The 14,988-nt window shown below is 37.2% G+C and overlaps 1 protein-coding gene across 1 annotated transcript in view; it reads left to right on the top strand.

Moving 5' to 3' along the window:
- mosmoa (modulator of smoothened a) overlaps positions 1-12,063 on the top strand; it is a 42,086-nt gene extending 30,023 nt beyond the window's left edge. Inside the window, exon 3 of the mRNA XM_082187479.1 lies at positions 9,873-12,063. Within this exon, the coding sequence (XP_082043605.1) occupies positions 9,873-10,057 (185 nt within the window). The 3' untranslated portion in view covers positions 10,058-12,063. The remainder of the gene's footprint in view (positions 1-9,872) is intronic.
- The last annotated feature ends 2,925 nt before the right edge of the window (positions 12,064-14,988 follow it).

Here is a 14,988-nt window from a genome sequence, read left to right as displayed (position 1 = left end):
TGTACAATTACAGAGTATTGTTAAAAAATTCAGATTAATGTGCCAAAGATGATGTCACTACTAGCCGTTTGTCTGTTAGCGTCACGTCACCTCAGCTACTCCGCCTCTTTACCCATTTTCGTCTGTCCGATAGCGCAGCCAAGATGGCGACGGCCGGCTCCGCCCACTTTGGGCTTAAAAAATGCTCTTCAGAAACGGGTGACGCCACGCACACTACGTCCATGTTTGTTTACAGCCTATGGTTCCAGCGGCTAGTTCCCAGTTTGAACGAGTTGTTAGTGCCTGTGGGAACATGGTGTCACTCCACTGAGCATCTCTTAAAACAGAAACCGTTGATAGATCTTATCTAAAAACTTGTGAAACACTTGCATAATTTACCCCAGTTGCACAAGTGTAAAATGTAGTATGTGAATTACAGTGAATTACTATTTTGCAATCTTTGTTTTTTCATATTGTTACATTTTCATGTTAATTTAATAAAAGTGGTAAAAGAAAGTAGTAAAATTTCTATGGGTAAAATATTTTTTTATTATTCTAGAGCAAATGCCAAAATCGACATCTTTACCCCTTCATTCAAATATTATTTCAAATTTGTTAAAGATTTTGTAAGCATGCTTTTTGTTTTTGTTTATTTTTTGATTGCAGGACTCTCTGGTATAGAAGAGATATTTTATGAGATATTTTCAAAAAATAAACTGTGTTTAATCACCAAGCTTGATTAAACCAAGTTTATTTTTTGAGATCTTCAGTCTTGTTTGTCTGGCACCTTGGTGATCGTGAGTGCGGTGTAACTCCTTCAAAAAAATGATGAGATATTTTAAAAAGATAAAAAATAAAATTGTTGTGCTTGGAGTCAATTGTTTTATTTTTGACACAATGAAACATGCCAAATTGTGCAGACATAAATTTTGGCCAGGCAAAGAAATTGTGATCGCATGCAAAAAACAAGAAAAAAACCAACAACTAAATATTATTAACTGATTATGTTGTAGTGAATCTATGCTTCTTTTTTTTTCCTGTGAGCTTTTTTATTTTTATTTATGTATTTTATATTTGCATAAAAAAAAATAAAAAAACCTGCAGCCTATTTTGCCAAACAATTTTGATAGATAAATACCTTAAACAAGTGTAGGGTTTTGTTTTCCCTCATATTTAAAAAATAAATAAATAATAATTAAAAAAAGTATTTATTTATTTATATACATGTATATATAAAATGACCCTATAAGTTTGAAAATCCTCATATTTTTGTACTTTAATTGAACTTGTAGGGGGTCAAAAAAAAAAAAAAAAAAATATATATATATATATATCCCCTATGGACATCAGTTTAGGCCATTACTGTATATCGACTATCGTCAACATTGGATATCAATATGAATCAGGCCAGTTGCACAAACATAGCCATTATGTTAAGACTGTGTCTTAAGAACTAGCATGATCAAGTAGAAGTTAGTTAGGGGTTATCAGTCTTACTGTTCGGTGTCAAATTAGACCAATCTACGTTTTTATGTTACTGACTTTAAAAAGTTATTAACAGTCTTAAAGAATAAAATTGGAGGACTAACTTGTAAGACTAGTCTGAACAGTTTATGCAACTGGCCACAGAATTGCTAAAAAAAATTGTCTTCAACGAACACTTTCCCAATATTGAAATGTCTGACTGCTCACTTTTTCCCAGCTACGCATGCTCTTTACGCTGAGTTTGCACATCGAAACGTGTCCAAAGACTTTTTTTTTGTAATCGGTCATAGTAGACCGACATAAATAACATTAATTAAAATAACGACACAGGAGTCTCTACAAATGGTTCTGTAGAGAAAGCTGGAAATGTGTATAGACTTTCCATTGCTAAAGTAGTAGTATGGATTATTTCCTAGACACATGCACTTGACACAATATTAGTTTTACCCTATCAAATGCGGTGTCGGTTCCCAGCTGTGGGGAATCCGTGTAACAGCGCCCGACGTACACGAGCAGGCAGTGAGATAGATGATCTCTGTGGTTTGGGCTCGAGGCGTTGTGTGTCTGTCCAGCATGTGTGGAGCATCTGTTGTGTTCGCTCACTGGAGACACTATTAACTTTCTTCCCTCTGTTCTTCAAGCTGGTTTACAGATCCCGTGTGTATCCTATAAAGAAACCCTTCGATTTAAACTTCCTCTCAGGATACGAGGCATTCAATGGTAAAGTGGGAAATGGCTATAGTTAACAGTGCCGCAGATTCATCACCTTAATATAACGTCGCCAAGCCGAATTGCTGTTGCTAAGGTGTTCGGAAAGTTTTTTTTTTAGGACATGTGGTCACTAGGGTGTTGGCAGGGTTTTTAGAACTTTGCTGTGTGGTTGCTAGGGCGTATCTAGGCTGTTGCTTATAGAGTGTAACATTCTGGTTCCAGAAGGAAAAACTCTAGAGAAATAGTTTTTTAACAATAACTACTTATTACACTTTAAAGACAGACCTGCTATGAGTTTTGAGGTCATTAATCAATGGTATATTATTATTATTATTATTATTTTTAGAATAATTGTTTAACCCTTTAGAACCTGGGGCTAAAATAGGTCGTTTTCACCCTTTTTAACTACAATGTGCTATTTTCAAGTGCATGGTGTCATTTTTTTCTTTCAAAAATGACAGTTATTGACCATTACTGTGTGTAGCGAGTTTGTAAATATAATTTAAATAGACAGATGGAATAAATGTACTGATTTTTATTGAGTAAAACCCAGAAAAAATCATGAATGAAAAGCTGCTGTCATTTGCAGACAGAAAGCATGGAATTACCGTAATAAGCCGTATATTGCAGAAAAGAGCAATTTTAGGATTTTTTTTTGATAGATTGAAGGGTTGGATGTTTCTGTGAGAATGAATTGATGAAAAAAAAAAAAAAGAAAAAACATGAATTACCATAAAATAAATAAATTAACCATGATACTGCACAGAAAATTCCACCAATCGGAGTCACAGCGAGCAAGTTGCAGCAAAAGAGCCGTTTAGCTCCGCCCACTCCCATTATGCACTGCAAAGTAGGTAACCGAGTCTGTCTAGCGATGCGGTCAAAATACTTCAATATGTGTATTTTGCAATAAACTTTTTTTTTTTTGCCATCTTTTAATTCATTTGTCATTAGAAGTGATTCTTTGGATTAGTTCTTTCCCTGAGCAAAGTTCACTAAGTGTTTTCACATTATTTTTTGTTTCAAATAAGTTTGTAATGTTGTGGTTCGCCTTGTAGCTGCTTGTTTCATGGCTTATAATACTACTAAAAAATATATATATATATAAATCCCCTCCCAAAAAAAAAAAATATAGTAGTAATATATTTAGTAGTAAAAATATAAATATAAATTTTTTCCTTCCATTTTTCCCATAGGATTGTTAAAAAAAAGAAGAAAAAAATAAATATATTATTATTATTATAATCTGTATTTTTTTTTATACCTATGGGAAAAATTAAAGGAAAAAAATATGACAAAGCAACGCAATGCCACTATAAAAAGTGGGTGGGACTAAAGCACGCTGTTGTTCAGAGGTTCCCACCCCGAGTCTCTGTGATATTCGAGATGTGGCTCCAGTTACTCCTTCAGTCCCAAGTCTATACAATTTTGATCACCATTTAATTGCCTGCCAAATTAAGAAAACAAAAACCATCTGAGGTAAACGCATACCTCTCCTGAACACGCCCGGATGCTTTGAGCTATTGTTGAGTGTGTTAAACAAAAGCTATTTTTAATTGGGCACAGAACTTCAGATTAGCTCCTGATTATCTCTGTCGTCTCTGTTGTGCAATCAAAAGCCCGAAATGTATAATCGGCTCTCTAGTGTGTCACAATAGCCAAGTACAGTGTGATTATGAAAGGGTCTTTTGGCAGAGAGATGCTGTTGAAAGTCGTTTTCGCTGAGATTCGCATGCGTTGTGGCACGGTTGCCGTGGTAACAGGAAAGAAATAGTCCCAATTGTCCAGGCTCCGCTTAGCGTCTCTGAACCTCGGTGAGTCACTTGTCTTTTTCTATCGCTGTGTGTGTGTGTGTGGGCGGTAGTTATGGCGTTTAAAAGAGCAACAGCTCCTTAACTAGAACAGCTCCACAGGCTGGGATCATAACCTCCTTCATCGGGGTCATGTTTGAAGACTGGTGGTTTAGCTTAATAGCGCAGGATTGCTACGCCACAAAACACAGATATTTCGTAATGGTGCTAATGGTTGAAAACTCTCCAGATATGATCTCTGATCTCTATCTTTTCGCTGTTTTTTGTTTTTTGTTTTTTTAATGTAGGGAAAACATGAATGTTTACCATTATATTTCTGTAATTTTATCGATTTATTTTAAAGTGTGACAAACCAACTAATACCACAAAACCTGACAAATCACCAGTTCCCACCAAAAAAAATAATGTCACTTCCTGAAAGAAGGAACTTGACTGTTGATATTTTAAAGGGATTTTAAAGACTAACAGGATGTGGAGGGATATTGAGCACATATTCCCAATATTCCCAGCCATGTTTTGTTTGAAACATTTCAATTAGAGAAGGAAAAAAAGAAGAAACACTGAATATTTTAAAAGTACCAGTGTTTTACGTCAGCAGCAGTGACACTCATGGACATGACTAAACAATTGGCATTTCTGCTCAAAACAAAGCTGTAAAATCTCACCTGTATTTACAAAATTGTCATAATGAGAAACAATTAACATGATTTGTAACAAAAATGGTGAATATTGTTGGACCGCCCACTAATATTCGACTAAACGTTAGTCGACGAGAAGAGGCTTCATTGACCAAAGCTTTATTAGTCGGTTTAGGAAGTGGTGAAGTCACAGTCAGATCGTTAACGGCGGCGGGTCTTGTGGTAATTACAGTGTGTCGGGCAGGACATCCAATCATATTTCAAGCAATTCATAATCAAAAATAATCATGTTGAACAGTGCGCATCTGATATGTCTCAGCTGAAGGAAATAATACATAATTTATCGGCTTTAATAGATCGGAAACATTTTCTTATTGGGCCGATAACGTTAACAAATTAAAATGAACCGATATCAGCCGATACCGATATGGTGGCCGATATATCATCCATCGACCTCAAATATGGCTTATCATTTGAAACATGCAAGTAGTAGCAACTTAAGTTGGCCGCTTGCTCTAACGTTAATCTAGATAAATGTGCACTATTGTTAAGCACATATTCCAGTGTTTGTGCGGGGAGTGGAAGCTAAAGTATAGCAGGCTTCGTGACATGGATGCTCCGGCGCAATTACATGCATCTTTTTCCCGACAACAGCGGAAACATCTTAAATACAACATTTTTGGACAGACCGATAAGAGTAAGACATCATTGTAAACTATAAAGGGTCTACTTTTATTTGTGTAAACTCACAATAACAAAAAAGAAAACTTGCTTTTGTAAAATAAAGAGAACAAACAGGAAGCGCTTTCTGCCGTCTCGGTCTCCGTGAACTATAGCGTGTCACAAAAATGAACCGAAACTCAACGAATACTTGCCTCACAGACATGAGATATATCTATAGAAAGCTTGAAATATCCACTTTTAAACAAACTAATTCAAGTAGAAAACAAACACTCTCTGATTATGTAATCCGTATGAAAAGTGTCATTCTCATCTTTACAGCTGACACTGACTCAGAAAACACTAGTTTATTATAAAACAACCAAAATGTCGTCTTGCTATTTTTTTCCGACACATTCATAATCAGTACTTTTGCCGGTGGTTTGCGGCAAGCTTTATACGTGTTTCTTGAGTGCGGAAAAGGCTACACATTATGTCTATAAAAGGCTCATTATGGTTAAGTATAGATTTAAGTAATTAATTTTTTATTTTTTTTAAGTGTGATTAGTCGAATAATGGCTTGAACAAACGACTAGTAGTCCATTGGAAACATCTTTAGCTGGGGACAGCCTTCGATTATTGTATCCAATATATTAAGACATGTGGTGTAAGTTGGACTTGCAAATCTGCATGGCAAAAATAACCTACAAATATTGTAAAAGCTTGTTTTAGATCTGATGTACGTTCTCGTTGTAGTGTTGGAAGGCCTGTGTGTAGTCCGTTTAAAGCGGAGTGTTTGGGCTCCAGGTGGGGTTAACACAGGTGTCTGGGCTAAAGCTGCCCCTGGCCTCAAGCCACCCGAACCTGAAAGAGCAGCTTTGTGTGACGAACACAAGCCCCCTGTGTCCCGCGCACCACGCCCAGCTCCACCAGGTTACGCTCGCGGCCCGGCGTCTGCTGGCGGGTCCACAGCTGTGGCTTCAGCATATGGCAGACGTAAACATTAGCTTCTGTCTGCTCAGACTGCTGGCTTAACCAGGATGCACTGCTGGACAACATTAAATAAGAAGAAAGTAAAACAGAGAGAGCCTTCATAACCCATGCTTTGAGGTTGTTGATGTAACATTGGTTCATTTGGAGTTTCAAGGCTGGCGTACTGTTAGAATAAGAGTATTTTGTGTATGAGTCTATATGAGATATTACAGGCAAAATTATATATGAATAGTGTATTATTTCAATCAGTTATTGGCTGTAATGTAAAAAAAAAAGGTAACACTTTAAAATAAGGTTAATTGATAAACATTAGTTAATTACCTTAGTTAACAAGAACTAAGAATGAACAATACTTCAACATTAGATAATATTAATTTCAACATTTACTAAGTTATTAAAATCAAAGGTTGTATTTGTTAACATTAGTTATTGCACTGTGAACTAACATGAACAATGAACAGCTGTATTTTAATTTAATTAATTTTAATTGTATTAATTGTATTTATTATTAACTAACATCCACAAAGATTAATAAATTCTGTAACAAATATATCGCTCATTGTTAGTTCATGTTAGTTAATACATTAATACGTTTCTTTTTTGTTCATGTATGAGTTAACTGTATACAGTACTGCACAAAGCTAACACTTAGGGGCACTGTTTACACGAAGGCGTTTGTTTACACGACAGCGGCGTTTCGGGCGCCTGAAAACGCAGCATTTTGAAAACGTGTTTCAAAGTGCAAGTTTTCGAAAACGGTCTCCGTGTAAACAACAAAAACGCGAATCTCTGAAGACGATGACATCGTGCACATGCGTATTACGTGTTCAGTCTACATTGTTTCATCGCCATCTACTGGCCTGGCAGCAGAATACAGCGTTTTTGTTATTCGTTTTCATGGATCCGTGTGAATGGGGATCGTCTTCACAATGGCGTCTGTGCGCGGAAAACTCAAAGGAAAAACTTCTCCGTTTTAAGCGTATCGTTGTTGTGTAAACGTACCCTTATAATATAAATAATGAATCATTAAGCTTTGTGGCGCCAGATTGTAGGTAATCCAAATGCATTTCTGTATCCTTCGATCCAACAACAGAAATAAACTCTTAAGACAGATCCGCTATAGAAACATAAATGTGTCAGGGCCAAAGCCTTTTTTCTATTTCTATTTCTACTCTATCCATTCAAATAATATGTGCTGAAAAAAAGCACCTCGCCTCTTTTCATGGAACATGTTGTTCTTTTTTTAACCGCGTGAACATAATGGAGACCACAGCTGGAAGTGCCTTATTTTACTCTTTGCTGACCTTTTGTCCACAGCCTAGTTACCATTCATCTCCTTAACCCACTCCTTTGTGTGCGTCTAAGAGCCGAGGCCGACTAAAGTGCTTTATGCAATAATTGTTCAAAGGCAGAAGCTTAATGCCGACACGCACAGCCTCAGTCAGATCTGTGCACTTCTTCTCTCAGGGCCGTGGTGTTTAATTGCAGCGCTGCGTTCTGCTGAAAGATGCTATTATCTTGCTTATATGAGCACCAAGATTGAGCCGAGACTGCACTCAGGCATCTATTAGCAGTGTCCGTTTTTCTCTGGCTAAAAGCCTTTCTGCCAGGCTGACGTGAACCCATGCTGAGTGATATCAGGGGGTCAGGGGGGAGGACTGGTTTAAACGTGACGGCGCCATAGGGTTTGAAGGGTTAATGATTGGGAATAGACATTCCTGGACTTCGCTGTTGTCAACATGTCGTCCCCCCTCTGCAATCATAATTAGGGGTCGAGCATCCATACGGTGAAGAGTTTAGGCAGGGTTTATCATAGGGCTGGGCGATATGCAAAAAAAAATAAAAAATGGTTTTCCCCAAATTGATTGAAGTTTTCCATATTGAACATAAACGGTTCATTAATTACATTTTAGAATATCGTTTCTTAAAAAAAAAAAACAGAAACTTTTAATTGTGCAAACATGCTTTTTCTGCCTTAAAACAATAGGAGTTTGGTTGCCTTTTAACTTAAAGTAGGATAGAGGTAAGAAAAATGAAAACAAAGTTCACTGTTAGATAAAATAAAGTTAAAAATAAATAATCTATGCACTGGTTTTACAGCTATGAAATGATTGAGGTAGAAATTGTAGTGAAAAGCGAAATGTGAACTGATTATGCCACACAGATTACAAATGGACCGCATTTCCGTGCTCTTGGTGTTGTCGCTGGGATGGAAGAGGTTTGATGCGTTTCCCGTCTTGGTTGGAACCGACTGACGACATGTTTTGCACACCATCTGGCCCCAACTTGTTTTTCAATTTCACTGCGCTACTTTTCCATTGTTTTGTGTGTAAACCAGCTAGATGGACGTGTATGACCATCGCACCCGCATGTTTTGCAGAGTCTCTCGCATGACACTGCGGTCTAAAAACACGGTGTTCAAGTTAAAAACTTCAACTTTTAAAAAAGAACTTGACAAAAGAGTAACTTTTGTCTCCAGCTTGCGGGTTTTTTTGTTGGTTGTTGTTGTTTTTTTTACCGACCTGGTTGTTGTCGGTAAAAACCGACATGTTATGTTATGGTCGGTTATGTTTTTAATAACCAGTCCTTAACCTGTGCTTTTAATTTTTTTTAATTTTTTTTTTTAAGAAACCCGAATCAGTTCCATATAATTTGCCTTGTTACCTTTTCTTTTTTTTTTACACACAATTTCCTCCTCTTTGGAAGGTTCAGTTTTGCGGTCGTTTCCCTCGCCAGCTCCCATACACTGACTGGCTGCTGTGTGATAGACTTATATGGTAATCCATATCAGGTGTCCAGAGCTTATCATCGTGATCAACATAAATTGAATTGTGATCTTGAAATTATCTGGTTTATCACCCAGCCCCAGTTTATCATTCATGGTGCCACTTTTGAGGAAGGGATCAGCCACCAACAGTACAAATGTGAATTTTCATGTCACAATATCACATATCTCAGCACTTTTATTGTGGAGAGACAAATTGTTTGTTGTTAGACACTTGTAGTATACCACCTAATTAGTACATGGTGTTACGCTTAACTGGATTTTAGTAAAAAAAAAATGGACTTTTGTTAATCTACTATTAAAGTGGGGCTGCAACAACTAATCCCTAAAATCGATTATTGTCAATAGTGAAAATAATCGACTACAAATTTGAATATTGACTTTCTTAATGTTCTTACACTTGCAATTTGTGAGAGACAGAAGGAACATGAAATGATTGAGTCTACAGGAAACTTGAAGGCTAAATACAAAACACACTAAAACCGTTGTGACATTCACCGTCTTCCCTAATGTTATACCGGGAATAAAATAGTTGTGAATACATTGTGAATTAGCCATATGGCACTGCTTTGGTGAATTACGCCCTGCTGGTCAAAAATTGGAAATATTGATGTAAACCAGTTTTTCTTAATGTATAATTCCCTTATTCTATGGACAAAAAATTTTTTGTCTCTTCCAGCCATTGCTGTCTTTTCCCGGTAATTGCTGCATTTTTTAACCACCCCACCCTTAATGTGTCCTAATTATTGTATTTGTGTAAATGCTTCTTTTTGTCCTGATAATAACGCTTGCTTTCTTTCTCTTTTGCAGTGATCTTGTTTTGTATGGCCGCCCTCATATTCCCAATAGGATTCTACATCAATGAAGTAGGAGGACAACCGTACAAATTACCCAACAACACAGTGGTGGGCTCCTCTTATGTACTGTTCGTCCTCTCCATCTTCTTCACAATAGTGGGGCTCCTGTTTGCGGGAAAAGTCTGTCTTCCTGGCTGAGGGGACGGTCCCAGCTGGGACAAGCTGGGGTGTTCAATGTGAAACGGAAAGAACCGGCACTCATCGAGAAGGGGCTACGACAGGGGATGGTGTTATATGGTATAATAACTCATTAAACTGCAAAACTAATAAGACGATTACTGCACACACTACATACGAGTGCGTCCGACCACATGCTCCCCTTCGCCCAACCTGTGCTTAGTTAAACCTGTGCTGTCTTTATGTTGCACCTTTGAGTTTCGACCCAAAGGATCTGGGCGTTGAAGTACACAGGCCCACCTGGAAAGGACTGAGTGCATCCACAGCGGCTGCTTCCAGTACTACTTTACTTTGGAGTATAGTTACGTTATCTTTGGTTCGTTTAAGTTTGGTAGAGCTTCACGCACATGTATGCGCTCCGCCTTTGTGCGGAAAAATGATATATAATGGTGGAGAATGCGGGCACAGACACATTGGGCCGGAGGCTCAGTCCCTTGGGAGGGGTCACAATGGGACTCCCCGCATTCTCTCTAGCGGCCCAAGAGCTCTCCAGGACGCTGCACTGTTACAAAAGAGGGAATACGGTAAAAGGGAACAGTATTAAGACAATTTTTTGCTCTGGCACGACACGAGGCAAGCGCTCCAGGACTGCCGGTCAGGACCCTGCAAGGCTGTGCCTCGCTGTTTAAACCATGCTCCGATATTTCTCTGAATCTGACGTCATACCAAAAGAAACTCCCGCCTGTCCTCGCTCGACTACGGGGCCGAGTTCTGTAGAGTCACAGGCGGATTGTGTTTGTGTTTTGACTTTATTACCTGTTCATCTCTTCTTTGTTTTGGTCTCTGGATTTGCAGAGCCCTTTTACTTGTTTGGTTTGATTTGCTAATGTGCCATAAACCTGTTTTTGTTGTATGAATGAGGGCATGGGTTCAGTTTCAGAGGAGCACTGTGCGGTATTAGCCATTTCAGTAGGTCAAGCACTACACAAACGAACTCCTTACCTCATTATTTAGCGATTTTAAGTTTAATTTTTGTCCCCTCACCATGACAAGTAAGTTATGTTCTGCCTTGATCACGGACGTTTCATTAAAATGCTGCGATTTTATTTATCTGACACTGAATAAAAGGAGCTCGAGAATGTGTGCTTGTTACAGTATCACCCCTGTTTATGTTTCGATTTTGAAGCGCTCCCCGTTTGTCGGAAAGCAAATGTACCTTGTAAAAGTGTCTTTACAGTGGAACGAAATCACAACTGTGTTTTATTTATGATGGATGTGTGATATGAAGGTTACATTTTGCCCACAAGTTTTTTTTTATTTTTTTTTTTATGAAATCTCCTCTTTAAGTGTGTGTTTCGGTTTTATTTGAATGTGCTTTTCTGTTCAATCCATTTATTGGAAGGTCATATGCTCAGTCGCCTTTACATTCTTTACTAAATTAATTTCATTAATGCTTTGAAAGACTGCACTTTCCTTGGAGACATTAATATTCACTATAGGGATGGCAAACAACAGATGAGATATATTTATTCCAATTTTAGACGATTCTCGTAAATATATGGGGCAAACTCTTGGATTGAAGAATTGATAAAAAATGTTCATAAGAGAAACTCCCACCTGCATTCAGGCAAGATGTGTACAACTGCTTTTGGCAAAAGGCGTATCGCACTGGGACCTAAATTAATGTGAACTGTGAGAACAACGGTGGACGGCATCACCTCCGCGCTAAAGACTGCTTCTGCTCTGGATATTTTTGGAAACCCATCATAAAATGGAAGAAAAAAAAAGAAAAAAAGTATAGGGGTAATGAACATCAATGACATATAGGGTAATGAAAAGCTATTTATGATTTCAAAAGGGAAGGAAACAAATGTACGAGTGAGTAACAGTATTATCTATCAAAGGATGTTAGCAGTCCTTGTGCACAGTTACTGTTAACAGGTTTGTGTTACTGGCAAAACAACTGTTTTCTCCGCTACTCTTTGTTTCAGTATCTCACTGTATACAATAAAAGGCATAAAAAAGAAGGTCGACTGCTTGAGTTCAACTGAGCTTTGCTTTATTTGGGAATCCAGTTGTAACTATTGCTCTACTTTCTGTCTCTATGGCGAAAAATCTGCAAACTTTGCATGCATGAAGAGTCTGTGGCTAATTGCGTTTAGAGTAATTTGTGCAAGCATGGGGTGTATGGTTGCCTAGCAACAAGCCATTAAATTTGCAATATTCAAAACATCCTACCCTTTTTGAGCTTCTCACTGCAGACTCCCTTTGCTCATGGACCCTGGTTTTTCAGTATGTCACATTTCAGTTCAAACCTATAAAAAAAAAAAAAAAATCAAATTCTTAGGAACTGCCATCAAATGGATGAGATTGCTGATGTCATTTTTTTTACTTTTGCAAGTTTGGGAAATTGAAATCGGTTTGTTAAATTCAAATGTGAGAATGCAATGTTAAAGGGCGCTCTGACAAGTCCTGGTCTAATTTAACACAAGGGTCATCCATACTATGTTATGTTAGTTTATAATTAGTTTAAATTGATGTTAACAACTAAATATGAACACCCTAGCAACCTCATAGCAACACCTTATCAACTACCCACAGCATCCTAGCAACCAAAGAGAAAAAAAAATTAAAGCTATAGACACGAAAACAAAAACTAATAAAAATGACAAAAACAAAAAATTACTAATACTTAAAAAGGAAAATATAAAAATGAAAACTAATTCAAAGTATTAATAAAAACTATACTAATTTCTCAATGTCGTTAAATTAAAACTGAATGATATTAATCATGATTCTTTTTTTATTCACATCCCTATTGTTTAACATCAAGAAATATGCAAACTTTAATAAAATAAGCAAAAGTTAACACTCGCCAAGCACCAAATTTGAGTAAGAATCTGTGTTTATATGAACCGCTGTCATTCGCCAGTTGGCCAGCGGTATTTTTATGAGTTCTACAAATGCGATGTTGTTAGAACATGAATGTGAACAAACGTGAATAAGCTCTCATGTCTTCTTGCACCTGTAAAATGCCCATATTGGTGAGCGTTCTCGTTGGCCAGCGGTATATAAGCAGATGAGAAAGAAAACGCGTGCATCAGTATATACGGAACTGTGTGTTATTAGCTCTTAAAGTGACAGCAGCCTAATATAATCTTGCTGCAGTCTTGCTATTTATGTTAATCAAACAACGAAAGACAAAGAGAAATTCACTCGCTGCTCTTGACAGAATAACTTTAATAACTTTAATAAGGAGTAATCTGTTTAATTTATACAGTGAAGACTATGCAGTGTTATTTTACATTTGATTGCTTTATTCAATTTCTGTACCTAAAAATTGTGAATTTTCACTGGTATCTAATATGTTGGTGTCATAACTGCCTGTTTCTACAACAACAACAAAAAATTACATGGCAGGTAATAAATATATATATTTATTTTTGATGGCGGTAAATTTTTTGCCCATTACCATGGCAAAAAGTTAGTTTTAGGCCCTGCATACAGGTTTGTGAAAATTGTGCTTATATACCATACATGTGTCCACAAATATGTATTTGTTTGACACAGTGTTGTTTTTGGCAGCCCTTTTAGTTTTAGTCTTAGTCTTAGTCTTTTGGACGAAAATGCTTTTTAGTTTTAGTCACATTTTAGTCACTTATAAACTTGATAGTTTTAGTCAAGTTTTAGTCGACGAAAACGCAAAAAGGTTTTAGTCAAGTTTTAGTCAATTTTAGTAAAAAAAATAAATATTCTTTAACAAATTAATTTTGGTTAAAAAGTATTGGAAATGGGCTTAGGTTTGACAGGTTGTAGCAAGTGTTGCAATTCGTAAAACAACAGTTAACCTTAAAACCTTTGCATAATAAACTAGACTTTCTCATTGATGGAGATGCAGTGCTGCCAAGCTGTAGGCTACTTCATTGTCGCATTGGGCAGAAACCTTTTATCCCCATATTTCAAGTTATATTTTTTCCATGAATTGATGCTCTTCTAAAATTTCAGCACATTGGCTATTTTCACCAGTAATCACAGTAATAAAGGAATGGTTTACAGTTTAAACAGCAAAAAACTTTGAGCTACTACAACATTACACACAGATAGAGTGGTAACAGTGGAATCAAAAGCCAGGAATAAAAACATTCTTACTTTGGCAATTGTGGCTTTATTATATAATTAGTTCAATAATAATTTATGTTATAATCTAAGTTATATAATAATTATATATTACTTTGTACCAATTAGCCCACTAAACTAATGCTCGGACACACTCGGTCTCTCTCGCGTACAGACACACTCGGTCTCTCTCGCGCACTGTCGCTCGCTCGCGCAGTTCGTTTCGCTTTTGTCCAGTCCGGCGCCTCATATCGAAGATGTGTGGCGAGTGACTAGCCGCAGCCGCAGGTGTGTTGTTGTTGTGTGGAATCTGATGCGCGGCATGGCGGCAGCCGGGTGGTGGGCGTACCCAAAACAAGGATAGGAAGCGGCAGCATTGCTGATATTTTTTTAGCTCAGAACAGACAGATTTCACGCAAATTAGGCAGAAATGACATGCATTGTGAACGTCAGACTTATAATCATTTTCGTTCCGTCTCGTCTCGTCAACGAAAACTCGAAAACGTCTCGTCATGTTTTAGTCACCTTAGAGCCATTTTTAGCTAGTCATCGTCGCGTTATCGTCATAAAAAAAAGGTGCGTCAACGAAATCATTTCGTTATCGTCATCGTTGACGAAAACAACATTGGTTTGACAGCAGATATTCACATACATGCTCCGTGAAAGTGACGTCATCGATTAACAGCACATAGATTTGTGTTAAATATCAGTTTTTTAAAATAAATTAGCCAACTTCCAATCACCCATTCAACTGACACGAAAAACTTTTACAAAACTAACAAAAAATCTCGTTTACACAAAAAGACGTGATTAAATAAAAGGCCAAACTTTTATAA

The sequence above is a fragment of the Leuciscus leuciscus genome (genome assembly GCF_965113295.1).
Source record: "Leuciscus leuciscus genome assembly, chromosome: 1".
Lineage (NCBI taxonomy): Eukaryota > Metazoa > Chordata > Actinopteri > Cypriniformes > Leuciscidae > Leuciscus > Leuciscus leuciscus.
The sequence above is the reverse complement of the archived record's forward strand: the minus strand, read 5'-3'. Positions and strand labels throughout refer to the sequence as shown.